Source organism: Sipha flava, unplaced genomic scaffold, assembly GCF_003268045.1.
Source record: "Sipha flava isolate LNK unplaced genomic scaffold, YSA_version1 241_pilon_pilon, whole genome shotgun sequence".
Lineage (NCBI taxonomy): Eukaryota > Metazoa > Arthropoda > Insecta > Hemiptera > Aphididae > Sipha > Sipha flava.
The window spans coordinates 1072903-1095682 of record NW_020272889.1 but is presented as its reverse complement, the minus strand read 5'-3'; the positions used below and the strand labels follow the sequence as shown (position 1 = coordinate 1095682).

At 31.2% G+C, this 22780-nt stretch overlaps 2 protein-coding genes across 2 annotated transcripts in view; both read right to left on the bottom strand.

Moving 5' to 3' along the window:
- Positions 1 to 1162: 1162 nt before the first annotated feature.
- On the bottom strand, positions 1163 to 11874 carry LOC112684109 (esterase E4-like). The gene is made up of 8 exons (XM_025555430.1): positions 11523 to 11874; positions 9744 to 9881; positions 6590 to 6938; positions 6074 to 6264; positions 5626 to 5967; positions 4357 to 4513; positions 1812 to 1938; positions 1163 to 1525 (listed from the first exon to the last, which is right to left on the bottom strand). Exons 1-8 carry the CDS (start codon positions 11724 to 11726, stop codon positions 1315 to 1317), a joined length of 1719 nt encoding a protein of 572 aa, XP_025411215.1. The 5' UTR covers positions 11727 to 11874; the 3' UTR covers positions 1163 to 1314.
- Positions 11875 to 18950: 7076 nt separating this feature from the next.
- LOC112684108 (esterase E4-like) overlaps positions 18951 to 22780 on the bottom strand; it is an 8650-nt gene continuing 4820 nt past the window's right edge. The window contains exons 3-8 of the mRNA XM_025555429.1: positions 21345 to 21696; positions 20979 to 21169; positions 20540 to 20881; positions 19780 to 19936; positions 19576 to 19702; positions 18951 to 19238 (exon numbers count right to left, since the gene is read on the bottom strand). Coding sequence (XP_025411214.1) covers positions 19025 to 19238; positions 19576 to 19702; positions 19780 to 19936; positions 20540 to 20881; positions 20979 to 21169; positions 21345 to 21696 — 1383 coding nt within the window. The 3' untranslated portion in view covers positions 18951 to 19024. The remainder of the gene's footprint in view (positions 19239 to 19575; positions 19703 to 19779; positions 19937 to 20539; positions 20882 to 20978; positions 21170 to 21344; positions 21697 to 22780) is intronic.

Sequence of the window (22780 nt, the reverse complement as noted above, 5' to 3'; positions counted from 1 at the left end):
TTAAATACATTATGTTTGATATTTTTAAGTTTCTTTGTGTGTTTATTATTCTCTATAAAAAAATTCATCAGGTTTTTGAATACCCTAATAGGTGATAATAAATATTTGAAAACTAAATAATGTAATCATGTAATTGTTTTACTACCAATTAATAGTTAAATACTATTTTACAGTTGATAACTTAAACTCAAAATCTGGATAATAGCATTATAAATACTTCATCTTTAATAAGCATCATTAATAAAATAAGCAAAAAATAGTATGACAATAACTATTAACACATTTTTTTTTTTATTGTTTGATATTAAGACCTAAAAATATAAAAAAAATTAAAAACTTGGTTTTTTTGTTTTAAAGAACATTTTAACTTATTTATTATACTTCTTATAGATTTTCTGTTTTTTCGGAAAAATTATTTAAATTTTTTTTAAGAATAACCAAAGCAAAAATGATTAATTTTAGAAGAAAAAAAAAGTATTTTAAATGAATTCTTATTGTCTCTATTGCATTGAACAATCAAATATTTGTTATTTCATTATTTATCAATAGTGTTTTTTAAGTCAAAATAACACTACAACTACAGGTATGATTGGCACATATTAAAATATACGATATCATCACTAGAATCTTTGAGAAATTTGTTGAGTTGGTTAACTTGCTGTCATCTTCTCCATCTAGTATTTTTTTTTTAATGCTCCAAGGTAATTTTTTCAAAAACATTTTACATTTGTGAGAACTGATTTATATTACTAGGAAATTTTATATAAAGAAGAAAAATTATTTTTAGTTTTAGCTTAACAGTGAACAAAAACAAAAAAACAGAAATTAACTAAAATTGTTTGTTTTTTTTTTTTTAATGGCATGTATCATAATTTAGCAGAGATAAAGCGAAAATAATCAAAAAAAGTACTTTTAAGTATCATATTTGAAACCATAGTCACATGATATGAATTTCAAGTACTCTGTTAGATTTTATGTTAAATCAAAAAAAATGAAACCAATACTGGAACAGTGAAACATTCTTCTTCGGTAATAATTATTATACACGGCATACACATTTATTACGGTTTAAACTAACAAAATACCAAATACGGAAAAAATATTTTAAAAATTAGTATTATTTATGTAACGTAATAATAATGTAGTTATTGAACATAACCACAACTTTATTTTTCTACTTTATTATTTCTAATAAAAAACTAAACAAGTAAAAACAAGCATTAAAAACGGAAAACGTAAGATATAAGATTGTATGTAAGATTACAAGCACTTCAAAACTGTCAGACAATATAATAACGTTCGAGAACGAATACGTTAAAGTTCGACACGGTTGACGCGGTTTCCTAACAAACCATCGGCTGTAAACTCGGTTAGCGGTAACGTGCTCCAGAACGTATGGTTACCGGGGTCGGCGAGTTCTTGGGGCTCGAATGTTTGGGCTTGAGTGATTTTGATCAATTTGAGAGGGTCGTCGGGATTCTTGGACACCGGCGACCATACCACTGAGCTTCCTAAATCTGGAACACTGAAATAACACAATGATGATTACGAAAATACCGTACTCTGACGTGAATAAGTATGTATACGGTTTTAGTAATTATTAGGGTTTATTATAGATATAGTGCTTTTTTTACCGGCGAATAATTACTTATAATCGTATTACTACTTCCGTCCGTCTGACGTGTTCGCCGCAATAATTCCAATGTTATAAACAAATCGCGGCCGTCGATCGATTACAAATATCATTAACGAACAACCGTTTATTTCCTAATTGTGTATCTATTTCGTTATGTACTGTTCAAAAGACGTACCCAGTTTTGACGAACGATGTCCACATGTTTACCATGACTGGAATCAATTTGGCGTCTTCTACGTTGGCATGCGGATTTCCATAAGTAGTCCTAACCACGAACATGGTATCGTCACCGTGCGACACACCTATCGAACAAATAGTAGGTTGTAGTACGGGCGTTCTCACCGGTGGGGTAAAGAGGCCTCAAATGACCATTTTTCTTTTAATGTTTTTTTAAAAAATTGTTTTCATGTTCAACTAATATTCAGTAATAATCAGGGTTTATAACTTTTACCATTTGATTATATTATTTTAGAGGTCCTAGAAACACTTATGTGATCTATACATTTGTTTCAGAAAACTAAGAAGGCAAATATTTAATTTTACGTTGCATATTTCGAAGTTTGAGTGCTTTTTTTGCATTTTTTGTGTACCGTGGCCTTTATTCTTAATAACAAAAAGGATTTTATCTTATTTTGAATATCACGAAACTACCGATATCGAAAATAGATTTTTCGCTAATTTAATTGTTGTTATACTTGAAGCAGATTTGGGTAAGCAATATTTGGTAAGTACCGAAAAATCAGAATAAACTAATTATTTAACTGTTTGCAAACTATTCTACATATCTATTGGAACTATTTAACACTATGACGTTTTATTATTCATAATCGATACCACTACCCCCAAGATAAAAACTGCTAAAACCTTGAAAGCATTTTATTTTAAAATTATCAACTGTCAACTGGACCTATTATTATTACATTTTAATTAATAAATATTTTTAGTTAATTGTGTTCAATTTATCCAAATTCGGATATACTAATAGTAAATGATTAGTGTTTTAATATTATAATTAATATTACACTATTGAGAGTACGGTAGGCCATCACCCTTTTGCTTTCTTAACCAGCCCGCCCCTGAATTTTCATATTTCCCCCCCCCCCTCATAAAAAATCCGGAAAACGCCGCTGGGTTGTAGTGTGCGGTAAAATACGATTGAGAATGCTCGAGTTTTTTTTTCCGATGTTACCAAATGTAATCGATCGATAACATGAGCACAATTATCTGTTGATATTTATCGGGACTTTCATTGGATTAGCTGGATGTTAATAGTAATTTAAATACCAGATACGAGAGAATGAAGGTTAAGCTTTGCAGTCGTCGCACGAACTATTCGTCAATATAATATACTACATAGCATATTTATTAAAATGGAAAAGAACGAAATTAAAACTATAAGAAGCGAACGAGGTGAAGACCAAAAATTATTAGAAAGTAATACATTTTATAAATTCTACATATTTTACAATTTTTTCATACATATATACACACTATATAAGTATTAGATATTTTTATAAGTCCTATCTAAATATTTTTAATTTTTTATTCATATTATATATTACAAATTATTAGGCACTTATTTATATAAGTTTATAATTATTAATTTATGACTTTTTTCAAGAATATTTATTGTATGTATACTGAATTTTTCAAAAGCCAAATGAATGATATGGCAAACTATGGCAACGTTGCACATAAATTCGTTCTCAATCGTTTCGTTTTTTGGTGTCAGAGGTAAGTTCTTTGTTAATTTTAAGTGTTCTCAATCGTACGGCCAAAAAGGTATAACGTTTTCAATCGTTCGATAGCCGTAGTGTGTGCAGAAAGATGCAGATATTATGGGCCGAGACCCGGTCAGACGCGCCCCCTTTGAGAGCGCGGCTCTCTTCAAAAGAACACGTCTGTAACGAGTCGGCGATCATCTCGACCCAGGCGGTTAACGCCGCTCCCCGCCGAACTAATGACTTTCGTTCAGTGAAAGCCCCGAATGGGACCCCGGGCGCCCGGTGCTTGCCCGGTCCTAGCTAGTGACTCCACAACCCCGTAGAGTCCAACCTCAGTGTCAGCCGAAGCTGAACTGGGCGTGGCGGAAATACGCGTAGGCCCCCCCCCCCCTCGACGTACCATTCGTAATTTATCGTCGTTATGGTAGAACATAACTAGCTTACGGGACGTTACTCCGGCAGCTACCGACGTACAGGACTGAACGACTGACACCATCATGACTCGGTTTGCCGACCGTTACCGCGTTTGGCCTCGGAATGGGGTGACGTTGATCGAGGCTAACGTGAGACGTGCCAGCCGCCACCTGAGGGACGAAGAACGGACGCTCCAGACGACGGGTTGGTTTCCCGACGTCCGACCAGCCGTCGCCCCGTAAGACTCCGGGAACGATTTCGGAATTGTAAATGTCGTAAACCGGCTCCGCGGCTTGGAGCACGAGTCACATTCTACGCGAGCGGTCCGCGTCGGTGGAAGCTGCCACCCCGGACCGCCCGTAGCGCAAGTTCGCTGTTCGAGCAGGCTTTCGCCTGTCTCCTACACGACAAAGGAGCTTTTAAGTACCGCCATCCACAATTCGCGGACCCGACCTATGGCGAGAACCAGCGCCTAGCCGTAGTGTGCAGTGTTAACCTACCTAACTTAGCTTCTAACCGCTGACCACACAGGTAAATTGTTTTCAGTAGTATTATTGTTATGTGTAATCTGCTGCTGTTTACCTAATCCTTCAGAATTTCCGGTTTTGGAATATTTATCTGAAAGCGAATCTTTAGCTCTGTAAGCAAATTCATAAAAATATACAGGTGATGAGCTTTTTGAAGCCAAATGTTTTGCCGTTCTAGCCGTGGGTTCTTTAAACATCCTGTCCGAAGTCATCTGTAATATTAAAAAATTACATTTTCATAAATTATATGTTTGATAAATCGATTATAAAGGTTACAAGCTCAAGCTACACTTATAGTTCAATATCGTAATAACAATTTATTATGTTATTTATGTATTAAATAAGGAAACATATACTAATATTTAAATATTTTCAGTTCCAATTAATTTTAAGTGAACTTATACATCGCAGTGTATAATTAAAGGATAATATTTATAATTTAAAACTCGAGTTAGAAAAGAATAATAGACGTAGATACATGGAATGGGTTTCGGTACAGCAGTGGCGTACATTCAATTTTGCTCTGGGGGGGGGGTTAACAAAAATAATAGTTATCTTTTTTTTTTTTCGTTGCACAGATAAATAACTGTTATGAATAGATATTATTTTATACAACTTTTTACCAATTTACAGTTTACTTTTACATTACAGTAAATTAATAGCTATTGTAATATAAAAACAGCATAGTTAACAAAACTTTTTAAACACCTATAAATATAATTATTTAATTATTACAATATTTGTATAGTTGTATATTTTAAGTTCAAAGCGTAATAATGAAATTACGAATATATTATACGTCATAAATAATAAAACAATTTTTTTTCTTTTTGGCCCTAGTAGGGGTTTGAACCCGGACCCCCTAACTTGTAAATGAGACTTTCACTTTTCAGATATTAGTTATTTAGTTATAACTTCATAAGTAATTTGGCTAGAAACTTGAAACTTTTACCCAATATCAAAAACATTTTTTTTTCATATTTAAATAAATTTTAGTTTTATTATAAAACTTAAAAAATATTTAATATTTTGAAAATTTTAATGTAATAAAATTTTATTTTTGGATATTAAAACTTGAAAATGTAATATTACCTTACCAAATATATATACCTAACGATATTAAAATCAATTTAATTTACATTGGAGTATATTTTGTATGTATTAGAATATGAAAAACCAATGTAAACATTTTACACGTTTTAATAGATTATTGTGATCAGCGTGACATTATTATGAATAAATCATATACTATGAATTATGTATATCAACAAATTATTATAGATATAATATACATTATACAATTTTAAAATATTTATTTTCTTACCTCGATTATGTTGTTTTTGGTTCTTAGAGATACAGGATTATTTCCAAAGTAAAACGATTTGATTTTCTTTGCGATTTCAGGTCTCAAAGATTCGTCTGATATAGTGTTATTGTAGTCAAGTACAAATGGTATAATTTTATCCCATTTGGATTCCATTTCAACAAGAGTTTCTTCGAGTGTTACGAATTCAGCGGAAGGATAAAGACCGTCGTCCTGAGTATAACTAAATAGTGACGGGACATCTTGAGCTGATAAGTTCTCAGGCAAGTTCGTCAAAAACCGATTTTCTCCTTCTGGTTCGATGGTTGGGCCGAAAACCGTAAAAGGATTGTATTTCCATGGCTTTAATGACATTTAAAAACTTTGTCGTTAAATCGTTGTGTATTTAGGTAGGTATACATAAAATTAAAATATTCATTACTAATACATGTTAAAATAACTAATTTACCATGAAATTTTCCAATGACTGTACAATGGCCATTGCTGGTCTCGATCTAAGACATTTTATGATAGCCGCTGGGCAATATGTAGGACATCCTAATGACTCAGCTAGTTGAGTAGTTTTTGAAACGACATTTTCTGCGTAGGCCCAGTGGCAAAAAGCACTTCCACTTTCAGCAATTGCGCGGTTAAATAAACCTATAAGAAAGAAAAATATGAGGAAGCATATTTTTTTATCCCTTTTAGCCCGAAGATATTTATAACTTTTCGTTATTCTATTTTCTAAAATTCTATGACATATAATATGTACCGAATTAAAATTTTAAATGCCCCTAGGGTATTTCTGATTTTTCAATTACCTAAAAGTGTTAGCCATCGCTTCAATACATTCGACAGTGTTTGTGCTACATTATATATTTATATACTAGCTTGCCTCGATTGCTCTAAGTCTCCATCGTCAAATCATCGTATTTGGAGACGAACACGATTTCTACCGACTTCTAATATTTACTGTGTTATATACCTAGTGACATTGGAGATAACATGTGATAATGGACACTGGCTCCGCCCGCTGACATTCCGGCAATGGTCACCGCTTCCGGGTTGCCGCCAAACGCCCCGATGTTCCGTTGAACCCATTTCAACGCGGCCACCTGATCCTTTAAGCCGTTGTTGCCGGGCAGAGTGTCGTCACCGGTGCTTGCGAACCCCAACGGTCCCAGACGGTAGTTAATCGAGACGAACACCAAATCGTTTCCATCCAACAGATAATGCGGCGTGTAACCGATTCCGGATCCGAATTGGAATGCTCCGCCGTGGATGTACACTATCACGTTCATCGATCCACCAGATGTTGATCCTTCTTGAGGTAACTGTGATAAAATGAAAATAATTATAATGTATAGATTAATGTCGATAGTTTTTTGTTTTTGAACCCTATTCAGCTTCATGTAAGAACGTATTAGAAACTCCGCGTGTTGGTTTTTTTGCTGAAATCATTTGTTGTATTATTAGCTGTCTTAAAATATTTCCAGTCATAAGAACTATCCTTCGTTAAATAGTGTTATCCAAATGCTGAATTAACTCTAACTTAACAGTTTCATCATCTTCACAAACGGTTCCAATCATTGTTAAATAGCTGCTGGTTTCATAAGTTCTTCTCCAATATTATGCTATTTTTTTTAAATGTGCGATTTTCCAAGCCACTTCCAATAATGTTTTGGTAGTTTTTAATAAGTAATCAGCAGACTTGGGTAAAATACTTTTTAAAAGTATTTAGAATAAATACTCGAATACTTACAAAAAATAGTATTCCGAATACATTATTTAGAATACTTCAAAAGTATTCCAAATACTTTTAAAATACTTCTAGTTTTCATATAATACTATAAAAATAATAGATGTCCACTCAACAGAAATATTTAAAATTGTAGATTAAATAAATGTTATTTTATTGTATTTTTATACTACATAACTGTTATAGTTGTTATGGTTTACAACAATAATAAATTCCTGATATTAGCTTATACAAGATATGACGGAGAAGTAATAAAATCATTTAAAAAAGAGATGATTCGACGGTATTCGAAATACAGTATTCAGAATATTTGTAATAAGTATTCAAAATACTTTATTGAATACTTTCAAAAAAAGTATTTAAAAAGTATTCTGAATATTGTATTCGGAATACTACCCAAGTCTGATGATCAGTAAGTGTATTGGATGGACGGTCAAACCACATAATTTACTTTATTTCGATGTTCTTTCCAAAAACGCAATGGTTTATTGCCTAACCTAACTCAATATAGGATAAGTAGTGTTAAGCTGTATTTTGAGTTTATTAATTTTCATAGTTCGTTTAATAGAATTTACGAATATAACACACATTGAAGACGAAACTAAACCCGAACAATTTATTGTTCGGGTTTATGATATTTATAAAACTAAACTTCAAAAGTTCGTCTTTCGTGCAAATTCGTGTAAATTCCTATAGAACGTTATTTTATAAAAACTATTTACGGTTTACAATGGCAAAATACTATTGTTCAGATACAGTAGTACTTTAAATTGAAGCTGAAATAACCATTTCAATAGACTTTGAAAAAATTATCAACGATTTAGATATTTCTAAATCAAGAAAAAAAAGTATTACATTTTTCTTTATTAGTTTTTTTGTTTATGTTAATTTAAGTTTCATATATTATAATATATTGAATATATATTTCATATAATGTATACATAGTATATAATTATTTATATTATACAGACGTTGTTAAAAGAAGTCATAATAATAATGAAAGTTTTTTTTTTGTGTGAGGAAGGGGGTGGAACTGGCAAAATATATGCTGTCCTTATTCTAAAATTCATAAATATGCCACTGTCTATTATAAAGTAATTATTAATATGAAAATATTAAATGAGACTTCAATATCAAAAACATATATCTATCTGATGGAAAATATTCATATCCTACGTCAGTGGTTCTCATATTTTTTTGTCTGCGGAGCCCATAATTTACGAATGTTTAAGTGTAACATAAAAATTATAAACAGGTATTCATATATTTCTGGAATGTTTTAAAAACAGTTTTTCTCAATTAAATTACCATTAATACATTTAAATGAAGATTCGTATATTGCGTTTCAATTATTAATATCTAAACATTTAAACACTTTAATTTCTTTAATATTGTAACGATCACACACACCTACTACCATCCGCTATGCCGCGCCACCGGTATCTCATGACGTCACGCATCGACCCATCGATCTCACACTGCAACGACGGTAGATAGCGCTGGCGCGATGTAATATTAAAAAACATAAAATTTGTAATACAATTGTATTACAATTAATAAACTTTCAATTTTCTTTAACAGTAAACAAATAGTAAAATTCAGAAACGCCTACAGTGCACAATAAATACATATCTCCAAATACAATATACATTAATCTACCAAAACGTATTAAATGAAACATGTACCTTTTACTTACCCGGGAAATTAAATCAATAAACACCAAATACACATATATATGAGACCAACAGACCAATTCGTTACATCTTTCTGACCAAATATCGGTTGCGAGATATTATTAAAGGTTCAGAGTCCAGGGTACGGCCTTAAAACCCCGTCTGTCGGATTGCCTGGCCTAAAAATATCTCCCCACCGATGTCAGCGTTTCCCACCAAAATAATCTCAGTTTTCATTAACATATTCGGCGCGTAATTCATTTTCTTTTTAAATTTAAAGTTGTGTGAATAAGAAAATAGTCCGGTGTGGCTTTAATACCCCACACCTTTGACTATTCTATTTTTCATTGTTATAGGGCTCCGTAATACACTCGTGTCCCCTTTTACGCCGCAACATTGAATAATTTAAATTATCATTTTACTTCAAAGTGCTACAGAGCCGTAAGTTATAAACATATTAAATATTACTTGTTATGTTAAATGTTATATTTTGTTAAGTCTTATGCTATGTTAAATTTTATTATGTAATTATACATATATCTTTATCCATTCTTGTAAAACAATTATGCTTATAAATAAACTTATTTTGTAATGATAAAACTCGACGTGTTCAGTTCATTACAATATTTAAATTGTTATTAAGAATTAAGTTAATCGTATTAATTAAGTCAATCACATTATATAGTTGCTATTTATTTTATACTTACTGTTGGCGTGTAAACATTAAGGTATAAACAATCTTCTTGCCCCACAACTTTGAACTTGCTGTGGTCAAATCCTAAACAGTCACTTCCGGGGATCGTAGCGTTCCATATGCCTACCCAAGGTTTCACTGGTTGTGCTTCCTAAATAAAGTCAGGTGTAATTATTAAACTGTTACGGATTGATTTTCGTTATTGTTTACCTTTAATATTACCCTTATGCCCATTACATATTAGTATTACTACACAGTATTTCCAAGTGACGGATTTATAGCCGATTCATGTAAAAAATGTTATCCTTATCTATACATGCATCCATTTATATCAGAGCTTGATTATGAATTACATTTATTTATCATGGTAGCACAAAAATGCGATAAATTAACCTACTCCTTGAAATCTAATCATGAATCCCTGCATTTAATTCTAGGATTGCAGTACACAAGGAGCTTTATATATATATATATATATATATATATTAATACATTTTCAATCGATTAATTATTCGATTTTATTATTGATTATGAGTGTAGTAATTTCCAATAGAATTCTCAGGGTACTACATAGTCCAAATTAAAATTAAAAATTAAAACAATTAAAATTAAATGTTGTAAATTATTAATAAAATATTATATATTAATATTCAAGATAAAACTATACTTGGTATTGTATAATTAACGAACATTATTATAATGATTTATGTTTATATTTGTACCTATTCCAAAAACAAAAATTAAATATTTACCATCAATTAATTTTTATTAATATATTATTAATATCTTGCGATCCAACTTAAGATCGTTTTTTTAAATCAAGAAAGTGAAAATTCGAATCAAAGGTCTTTGTGCAGTTTTGTTCAAAATTAAAAAATAACTTTGTACTATATATAATTTGTGTTTTCACTAATTAGTACTTATACAGTATAGTGTAATCGTTTGAAATAATATTTCCAAAAACCAGTAAGGCATACACAAGCTTTTAGTTCTTTATTTTATATATATTTTTTTTACACAATACTGTAATAAGGTACTTATGATAAAAAGCTGTTTAACATTTTATAAACGTATTTTTTTCGCCGAAAACAAACGATTCGCTTTAGGAAAAATCTACTTGACATGAGCTAATTTTGTTTTAGCCGAAACGGAAATGCGTGTGTTATTATATTTTCCACCTACTGAACTGCGGAGGCGTTAATGCCGTATTTAAGATTTCTCCGCTCAGGGGCAACAGCATTTTACTGACCTTCTTCCCTAATGTGTAAAACCGAAAATAAGAATAGTAGTGGAGACAACTATCTAACAAAAAGCCGCTCGTGATTCATTTCCCCCTTTCAGTGAAATTATATAAAATTGATTTGTTTATAATTAATATTATTATACTTTATATATTTATTTAAATATAAATTAAATTATATTTGTAATTAATATCAAATCCAAAACAATAATCGAGTTATAATTACATAACTAAAGTTATAGAAAATTATCTTTTATAAAATTGATGGTGGTACCCTTAAATAATTTAGTACCATTCGGTCTGAATATCCTATTCCCATACAAATCAAGATTAAACCAATACATATGTCTCAATAAAATACCATGTTAAATAAAATAGATCAAACATTTTCCATTGGTAATGCAAAAAATCGATTTGGTTTTATTTAGAAATATCGTAAAAATATTGCCGCCCCCTTAAATATTTCAGGGAGGCTGTTACCTCACCGAACAACCCCTTAAATACGGCTCTGGGAGGTGTAAAGGAGGGAAATATAAAACAAAACTGCTTTACCTTAAAACGATTTTCATGTACAGGCGGACTGGCGTAGGGAACGCCTAGAAACGAGTAAAAGGGTCGGCCGGAGATGTGAGTGTAGTCGACGAGTCCGGAGAGTTCTCCCGACTCAACATTTACCCTCGGCGAAGAGTTTGCCGAGCAACAGCACCAGCAGACCGTTGACAAACATGCGATTGAAATCCACGTGATCACTACCATGGTACAGGTAAAAAATGTTGCCAAAGACACTTTCGGAAGCCTTCAGAAAGCAATTTAACCGTGATTTTTATTTTGGTTTTGTTAGTATATTCAAACGCGACCAGACTACACGCCTTGCAGACTCGACACTGACGACGGGTATGTCGAGTGCAGTGTAGCCATTCACTATAAAGTAGAGTTAAGACTCGTGATGTCCATCGCCCGTGGTTATTGTTCTATTACATTATTTTATACTATTCGTATACATGCCGAAAAACGTAAAAAAAATTAATTTTTTAAATTTTTCTCATGTTTTTTCTAATAATCTTAATTATTTAAAAAAATTTGTATTCTTTAAGGTTTTGATAGGGTATTTGTCTCCAATAAATCGTATTCCTCCCACCAAGATTATACCATTTGGTAGCACTGTAGAGTGTTAAGTAAATGGTTTTGTTACATTAATGTATTTATATATTCTGTTTTTGACAGTTCGTTGCTCTTATCTTATCGCACTACTTATGTACAAATGTGTGTATATACAGCGTGTAGCGGAAAGACCAAGTCGATTCGTGTCATTACCTCAACTCTTTTGTATATTTATTAATAAGTTAGCGAAGAAAACACTACCCATATCTCCATAAAAAAATCCATTCGCATTCAAAGGTTTAAATAATACGTCTTTCAACCGCAACTCTTCTAAGTAAGCCAACACACCGATTAAATCGTTAACGGTTTCGAGATATTTTTTAAAACTATATCTTCTTAAGAATAAAAAATTAATAAAATAATAAATTTACATAATAATAATTAGTATCTATATAATATAATAAGATAATTAGTATTTATTTATAAAAATATTAATTAAAAAAATACTCCTGTCGCAGATATACCCCCTCTTCTGTTATTTACTGTTATTTGTAATGATTATATCATATTTTCTTACTGTGTACATTTTATAAATAAAAGTAGTTACCTGTTTATCGATAATACATAGTATGCAAGTGCCGACGGCCGCATCGAGATAAAAATAACCACGTGTTATACCACTTGTTCGACTGACGCACCTATGGTGTGATTCCTAAAGACGCGCGGCCATCGCGCGCGTCAACGACCGCTTCGAGAGCAGTCAAATCGCGCAGCTAATAGCTTATAATATGATATATTACATATTATATAATTTATTATTCATATTTTAATTTTCAAAGTTCGAAATTTTGTGAATAATGTGTGACACAAAATTCCCTGGCTAAGTACATTTCATGCATTTCATTTTTATTTTTTAACATAACATGATAATATAATGGCTTGTTCTTCTTCTACTTATTGTAAAAGAAGTAGTTTTAAGATAAATTTTTGTTTTTTTGTAAAGGACATGGTTAAACTAATAATAATAATAATATTTTAAAACATACTTATATAAATAAACAAGTACAACATAACCAAACACAGGACTTGATAAAACTGCGTGTACGTGCTTAATTATTTTAGTCTCGATATATTGGCCGCGCATCTCCTGACGTGTACATAGGAATCAATATTAGATTGCGCAGCTAAATAATTGACTGCACATACCAAAATTTAATATATCGTCGCGTCCGGCCGCGCGTCTCTAGATGTGTGCATAGGAATCACACTTTTAGATAATAAATAGTAACGAAATAAAAGTTTTTACTTTATTAAAAAAAATATTTATCGTCTGAATCAATAGTGTTCCTAATTAAATTATTTGTCTACAATGTGTTTAAATAATTCGGATAGATGATGTTACGTTTGATTTTGGTTTAGTGCAGGCACTCTGTCAACGCATTGTTGAATTTACTCATACATCATAAAAATACAGTTAACTTTTAACCGATAAAACGCAATAAAATTTAAATTTATCAAACGAGCTGCAGATTTAGATTCTAAGATATACAAGTATCGTATTTTAGACTATATTTGGATAGTTCCAATTTTTGTAAAAATAATTTTAATGACGCTAATGTTAAATATTAACTAAGTCGCATTCCAGTTATTTATACTTACAGACTATTTGAAAAAAAATTATTAAAGATATACATTGTAATTCTTGACCAAAGAAAATGTTATATGCAAAATTTGTAGCACTGTCTTTATTAAAACAAATGGGCAAAGTAAGTAACATATAAGAAACTATAATTATGGAATCAAAAACTGGCCGTACGTAAATATTAAAAAAGTCGAAAATTAATTATAAATCTGTATGATAGTATAGTATTTGTTTGGATTTTTTAACGCTTGACACCGATTGTTGACAAATCAATGGCTGTACATTCGGTTTGCGGTAACGTGCTCCAGAGCGTGTGGTCACCGGGATCCGACAGTTCTTCGGGCTCGAATGTTTGGGCTTGTGTGATTTTGATCAATTTGAACGGGTCGGCGGAATTTTTGGACACCGATGACCATATCGTAGAATTTCCTGTTTGGAACTCTATAAATGACATACACGGTATTATCAACCTTTGATTATATGATTTAGTACGTATATGGTGTTATTAATTAATCAATTATATTGTTTGGTTTTCGTTCTTCACATTCTACTATCCATCAAGTACATAGAGTGGTAGATGCAATATCGTATTCGTTTGAAAAAAAAATTATATTTCATGACTGCTTTTCTCGACATTTTGCTGGCGTTTTATAGAGGATGGCTCGAGGGTCTCCGGCATTGGTACATTAAAATAATTTTTTCCTTCAATATTTTATCTTCTCATCAAAACTTGTCTCATTGAAGGTTGATATATCGATGTTTCAACATCGATGATTTGTTTTTGATTAATCAATTAAACATCGATGTTTATGTTCGAAAAGTTTGATTTTTTTTTTGTTTGTATTATTTTAGTATGCAGTATACAAAAATCGTTATACAGTATACACTATACAGTTATAATCAGGGCTCGTAAGTTCATGCACTAAAAAAAAACGCATAAATAAGCATGCAATAATACACTTACATTTGAACAAATATGTAGTAAAACTATGCATGACAAAAACATTTAAGGACTTTTTAAAATAATAGAAATATCCATTTATATTTTTAAAAGTTATTTTTTCTTCGGTTACATTTTATTAAAATTATAATTAATGAACACACGTTGTGACGAAAATAGATAGATTGCAATAAACACGTCAATAGAAGAGTGGAAGTGGTGCGAAATAACATTGTTTTCATGGTACTGCTTTTAAATGTCATTAAAAAATAAAAATATTGATAAAATACTAAGATTTTATAAACAAGTTCGGAAAAGAGAAGAATGAATTCAAACATTTATTGATTTAATTTTTTTTTGACTTCCACAAAAAAACGATTTCGCTGAATTTACATAAAATAATGTACGCTAATAACTCAAAAAAATCAACTATATGTTAAACATGCCAATACACACAAAATATTCAAAAACATGCTCTATTAAACTTTAGATTTTTATTACCATTGTTATGAAACGGATTTTTATCTCAATTATCATATTTTCCGATGTAGCAAAGAAAATATGCAAATGCATGAACTTACAAGACCTGATTATAAGTATTTAATATGTTTTTAAAAAATATAAGCCAAACAATAGTATTTTAATTCTTAAATTTATTATTTAAACAAGAAAATAATACACTGTACAAATAATAAGGTGTGCAACAGATGGCAGCTCTAGAAGAAAACATTTTTTTCGATGTTTTTAAACTTCGATGTTCTTAAACATCGATGGTTTTTCACTGATAAATCGAACACATCGATACATCGAATATTGATGTTCAAACAATTCGGACCATCCCTACCCCAGAGCGAAATTATATCTCCCATTCTTTATAATATTTTCGTTTCTGATCAGCTAATTACACTACATCAGTGGCTGAATATGCTTATGATAAGGTTATTACTCGTATATATATATTATCTCTATGGATGATCCTATTGACTGTAGTAGAATCGAGTTTTGCGAAATTCAAACTCCACTTGAAGTACAAAAAAAAAAAAACTATTTAACTTTTACTAATAAAATGTACATACATTATGTACTATTTAAAATTCATGAGTTTGGTATTTGTGCGAACTATTGATTGTTAACTGTCAAATAGCTTTAATTATAGTTATTTTGATTGAAATTCCGTTGACAGATACATTTTTTTTTTTTTTATGTAACATTTTAGTGATTAACTATCATTAAATATTGTACCTACATTATAAATTAATACTGCTTAATGGGTACACTACATTACTACAATAAACATTAAACACTGAGGTACCTATTGATAATAATGATTATAATTGAGTCTTCATAGATATTATTAGAATATGAAATATTGACTAAAAAATATCTTTTTTTTATCTAGATAAAAATTAAATTATCTTTTATCGTTATCTAAATATTTTAATTTTTTTTATGTATCATCTTTATCTAGATGAATTTGGAAATTTATCTTTCATCTTTATCTAGATAAATGTTGCATTATCTATTCCCAACACTGCAGACCAGACTCAATTTGCACTATCGGCTTGGCGATGTTGTCGTTGTTCAGGAAAGGCATTGCCGAACAGCATCAGACCGTAAAAATACAATAGGCGATCGAAATCTTCGTCACTTCCATTGCAATCATAACCGCGAGTTGTGTCTCTGAAGAATATATAAATTGGTTCAGTGAAGCGTTTTAGAATTTCCGTAGTGTACGTGCGATTTCTTTTACCGAATAAATATGTTTGAACTATACGAAAATGATTTTTTATTATTTTTTTCATTTAGTTAAGAAAATACGCTCGGCGACGGACACGGCTTGACTAGCACCTACCAAGCTGCGAGAATTTGACGTTTGTCATATAAGATAAAAAACGATAAAAATGATAAAAACGACTAATAATACAGTAAAACCTCAATAAGACGGAATTTCGGTAAGACGGAAACCTCGGTAAACGGAACATTATTTTGGTCCCGTTTTAAATTACATACAATTAACTAACCCCGACAAGACGGAAACCCCGTTAACACGAAAAAATATCATGGTCCCAAGCGATTTCGTCTTATCAAGGTTTTACTATATATATATATAATAATAATAATAATAATAATAATAATGATAATAATACATTATTAGCTTCTAGTGCGTCGAACGGACGATTTTTTTGTTTTTATTTTTCGACTTGTATTGATAATCAAGCAGAACAGTCTCTTCAACATCGATAAAGCTTAAAATGAATACAATAATTGTTGAAGATCGACCGTTCTCGATTACATTGAACTAAATCATAAAATTCGTACTGCATGTGCGATAGAAAAAAATTCATTTTGGTGTATCGATCGTACTTGAAATCATTGATTTTACCTTTTAAATATGGATACACAAACAGAAACTCTATATGTAAAATAAAATAACAATATTAATAATAATAATAAAAACAGTTAGAATTCGGAAGTTGTTGAATTTGTATATTCTTTAATAATGGATGTAGAATAATCTAAGATATGATTTGTTTTGAGGCATAGCGGACTAATATACAAAAATTGAATTGCATATTTTTGTATATTTCAATGGTTTTTTTCAGATAGAACGAAAATGAGATAAATGTTGGCAATTTGATTGTTATTTTATCTTATTCACGTATTTTTACGTTTTATGTAATGTACATTAATTTTAAAAGTAGACTTTTTTTCTGTCACGCTTCGATTGATATAACCTAATCATAAAACGAGTCATCGCGTAATCGAACATAGTAACTAAGGAAATGTCTAATTGTAAAAAATCAGTTTGTTAACGTGCGTCGTGGTTTTTATACTTCGTTATTATTTTAGGTCTAGTAAGCTTAAAGGTACCGAAAGTAATGAAAAATACGCGCATTAAACTATATATAATCAAATTCGTAGAAAATATATTTTAAAGTAATGGGATAATTTTTTTTTTTGCAAATTTTGTGAAACTAAAATATGTACAGAAAGGTGATATTTGGTTACTTGACATTCGAAGACGGAAAAACATAAATTGATCGCAAAACGTGAACAAATATCAAATGGATAATAAATCAAAACACCTAGATTTTATTACTATGACTTATAAAAAAAGTTTTATACGATTTTATAATGCCATGCTTTTTGCAAATATTACTTTAAAAGAATTAAGTAAATAATCCTAAGTTCAAAGAATTTTTATTAAAATACATAGGAAAAGACATTCCATTTGAGACAATCTTAGATTACATCTATGATATTGATAATCAAACACTAAATAAAATTATGTTTGTTGATGGAAAAAAATTTGAGTAAGCATTGACAAAACAACAGGTGTAACTGATGGATTTTTAGTTAAAGTTATTATCCCTATATTGGAAGCAAATGGACTTGGTAAAATATTAATTTTTTTATCACATTAAACGTCTGTAAATGAATAAAAAATTATGGCAAATAATTATGAAACAAATTCTTATATTGTGTTTCTTCTAACTTTTACAACCAAATTCGTTCACGGTGTATAGTTTCTGAGTTCACAATCGTTAGTTATTCAAAGACTATATACATTATGCATTAAGAACCTTATATTTTAATTCCAGATGACCATAGAACGTTTTCCCTAAGTAGTTATGTTTGATCTATTATTTAAAAAACAAATTTAAATAATTTCTTGCTTTATATAAAATTACAACTATTTATGTCGAAAAATTAAAAAATACATATAATACGCTTTAAAATTGGTGATTTTATTACAATATTTAATTAGCGCAAAAAACATATACTTCGTGAGTTGTAACAATAAACTAAATCAAAGCAAAAGTTATATTTGTATCTAAGAAAACTACTATTTTATTATATTTTAGTATTAAATATTAAAGCTGTATGAACATCGTAATACCTTTATTGTTCAAAAATATGTTGATTTAGTTTTGTATCAGTGATTTATTCTTTTTAAAATACGTTCGTAAGAGAGAACTCAATGTTTTGAAATAATATAAATTAACACATGTTTTCAATAATACTATAATAATTGTATTTAATAAATAAATTAGTGATTTTTTTCTTGTTTCAAATAATAAATTATCCAACATTTTTATTGATATTAGGAAAGATAATATGACGTCTGAGTATTAAATGCAGTGGTTACATAATTGGAAGAAATAATAAAACTCATCTCGTTCAACTTATTTAGATATTATTTACCAAAAAATATAATCCAATACATTGTTCATTAATTTTCTTCTCTTTCGAAAAAAAAAAAAAAAACTATGTACAGTTGTTGAATAAAAAAAAAAAAAAATACATCAGTTTTAAATATGTTAAAACAGCAGTAAAGTAATGTTTTATTTTGATTTTATTTTTATTTTCCTAGAGTTCGACTCGGTTAACATTAGTCGACAAGTCAGCGGCTGTAGAAAACTCGGTTAGCGGCAACATACTCCAGAACGTATGGTTACCGGGATCCAAGAGTTCTAGAGACTCAGCCGTTTGGCCTTGAGTGATCTTGACCAATCTTAACGGGTCTGCGGGATTTTTGGACACCGGTGACCATACTGTAGAATTACTTCCTAAGTCCGGAATCCTGAAATGGATATGAATTGGCTTGTTGAAACAGAAAATATTGAAGTATAGTTCTCAAAACTATTGCTCATGACAGTGGCGCAACCAGGGGGGTGGACTCCGGGTCTGGACCCCCCCCCCTTGGTACGTATAATAGTATATTAATATCATATTCTAGATATATATATTATAATTTTTTATTATTTGTATATTAGTTTATTTTGTCAAACCCCCCCCCCCCCCCATGAAAAATTCCTGATTGCGCTACTGGCTCATGAGTACATATTTTGTTTTCGGAAAATATAGAAAAATATTTTCAAATACGTATATAGTAGTATATATAGTATTAATCAACACACCCCGTTTTAGCGAACGACGACCACATGTTTACCATGAGTGGAATCAACTTTGCGTCTTCTATGTTGTCGTGTGGATGTCCGTAAGTGGTCTTAACCACGTATATATTGTCGTCTCCGTGCGATACCCCTAAAATAATGCGATAAAAGAATAATAATATACACGCAATATAATGTTAGGAGGAAAGTGGTGTAACAGTAATTTACCTAAGCCTTCGGAGTGTCCAAATTTTGAAAATGTGTCTGCAAATGAGTATTTACCCTTGTAACCGAACTCATAAAAGTATACCGGTGATGTGTTTTTTGAAGCCAAATGCCTGGCTGCTCTAGCCACAGGTTCTTTGAACATCCGATCCGAGATCATCTACGAAAAATAATAATAAAGTAAATTATTATTATTATTACGTTAAATTATTTTCACATTACGTACAAGCAATGTTCTGATATCGAAAGTAGAACTTTAACAGTAACTAATTCCGAGTTTTATTTCCCATACACGCTGCACAATCTTGTTTTTTTTATTTTAATTGCTTCAGATTTATTTACATACAAATTATATTTACTATATTATTATTGAAAACTCGTTTTCTTAACGATTTTTTTTTTTTAATTTGTTTTAGATATACCTTGCGTTTGATATGGAAAATTAAATTTTAAGTTAATTTTACGTTTTTCAAGTCTATGAAAAAACACGAGAAGCATTACAATGATAAGTAAGTTTGTTAATTTTACTAAATAACTTTATATTTTATGTTTTTTATTATTTTAGTTCATATGAACGATGAATATTGATTAATAATATTACTAATAACTAATAACCAGTTCAATTTATTGAATTTAAATCGTTAATTGAGTAATAATAATATGGATTTATTTATCAGTGACAAAATATTGTTTAAGGGTTATCATAATATTATTATGAATGCATTTTAAGTATTCGATGAATTTAAAAATGTACTTTTCTTACTTCAATTACGTTGTTTTTGGTGTTTACAGATACCGAATTATTTCCAAAGTAAAATGTTTTAATTTTCTGTGCAATTTCAGGTTTCAATGATTCGTCCGAAACAGTGTTGTTGTAGTCGAGTACAAATGGTAAGATTTCATTCCATTTGGATTCCATTTCAACCAAGGTCTGTTCGTGAGTTACATATCCAGCGAAAGGATAGAGGCCATCGTACTGAGTGAAACTAAATAACAACGGGACATTCTGGACCGGTAGGTTCTCAGGCAAGTCTGTTAAAAACCGATCTACTCCGGGTGGTTCGACGGTCGGACCAAATACCGTAAATGAATCGAACATCCATGGCTTATGTAGAACATTAATTATATGCGAATGTGTTAGATTTATAACGTTTTAATATAACGATTCGTTATATTAGTGTTCTTTAAAATTATACAATTACCAAGAAGTTTTTCAAAGTTTCTGAGACAATAAATGCCGGTCTCGACCGAAGACATTTTACGGTATCCTTCGAGTAGTACGTGGGACATCCCAGGTACTCGGCTAACTGCTTGGTTTTCTGAACAACGTTTTCGGTGTAGCCCCAGGGACAATAAGCACTTCCGCTCGACGCAATCGCTCGATTAAACAGACCTTTATGCAAAAAAGTTATTATCATGATAGTTATTAACCGATCGGGGGATGTATTTCGTTTGAATAATTTACACCATTGTAAAACTTTTTTTTTTTATTAGTATTTTATACACTGTGTTGTAAAATATTCAACGTTAATTTACTTTCACGGCAGGAACGCCGGAATCGGGTTTACCTAGCGACATGGGCGACACTAAGTGATAATGGACGCTGACCCCACCCGCTGACGTGCCGGCGAGCATGACCGCCCCCGGGTTGCCGCCGAACGCCGCGATGTTTCGTTGAACCCATTTCAGCGCGGCGACCTGGTCCTTTAAGCCGTTGTTGCCGGGCAGAATGTCGTCGCCGGTGCTCGCGAACCCCAACGGGCCTAAGCGGTAGTTGATCGTGACGAACACCACGTCGTCTCCTCCCTCCAACAGATAATGTGGCGTGTGACCGATTCCGGACCCGTATTGGAACGCTTCGCCGTGGAGGTACACGATCACGTTCATCAACCCACCATCCAGCAGCCCTTCTTGGGGTAGCTGCGGAACGACACGCGTAACAATAATAATAGTGCCCTAGGGTCACCGCGAGCACTTTCTAAGAGCACTGCTGTCTACAGTTCATAACAAATAGTTTAAGACGTATAGAATTTTTTTTCCTTATTGTTTTCGTAAAATCTTTATAACAAGCAATGAAATATTTTCCATTGTGTATTCGGACATTCTCGTTTTAACCTAATAATATTATTATGTAATAATCAGAATAATAATAACAATAATATTTATTTATTTATTTTTTAAGTTTAAAAACATATCAATTTATAATTAAGTGAAATTTTAATAAACTAATAAAATTGGTTATACATTTTTTTTCTCCTGTCTTTTGTGTTATTCACAGCAGGGCACCGTGGCTAAATTGAGTCCAAAAAAAGGTACCGCTGAAAAAAAAGTTTGGGAACCGCTGTAGTATAGGTCAACCAACTTTTGCTGCAGCAGAACGGTAAGAAAACAACACGGTATACGTGTTACGGAAATTAATTATTCCGGGGGGGGGGGGTAGTCGGAGAGGGGCATGTCCCTGTCCTCCAGAAAAAATGTAATTATCTATCAATCATATTAACATCTGTGGCATACCAAATATCCCCTGAAAATTTATGATACCCCCTCTCCACCGGCATAAAAGGTCTGAAATAAACAATGGTCACCGGTAATATTCGAAAACAACGTGTGTGAAGTTAGCCCCCCCACTATAAAAAAAACTTTCCAAAATAATTGTAACCTTATTTTCTTAATTTGTAACTATTTGTAACCAAGTTTTTAGAATTTGTAACCTCATATTTTTCAAGCTACGGGTACTTTATAAATGAGGGGCTAACTTCACGCAGCTCCCCAATTCAACGAAATCATCCAAAACAAATTGTAACTTATAAAACCCAATTTGTAACTATTTGTAACAAACTTTTTGGAATTTTTAACCTCGGCCCTTTCGAGTAATTGTAAATTTCTCAATGAGGGGCTGGCCCATCCAATTCAACGGAATCGTCCAAAGCAAGTTGTGAATTACAAAACTCAGTTGGTTACTATTTGTAACCAAATTTTTAGAATTTGTAACCTCATCAATTTT

Excerpts from the sequence above, each read along its gene's own strand:
- LOC112684109 (XM_025555430.1), bottom strand. The coding sequence starts at position 11,726 with ATGGTAGTGATCACGTGGATTTCAATCGCATGTTTGTCAACGGTCTGC. Across the intron at positions 6,265-6,589 it reads GTTATCTCCAATGTCACTAG|GTTTATTTAACCGCGCAATT; the intron begins GTATATAACACA and ends TCTTTCTTATAG. Across the intron at positions 5,968-6,073 it reads AGTCATTGGAAAATTTCATG|CCATGGAAATACAATCCTTT; the intron begins GTAAATTAGTTA and ends ATGTCATTAAAG.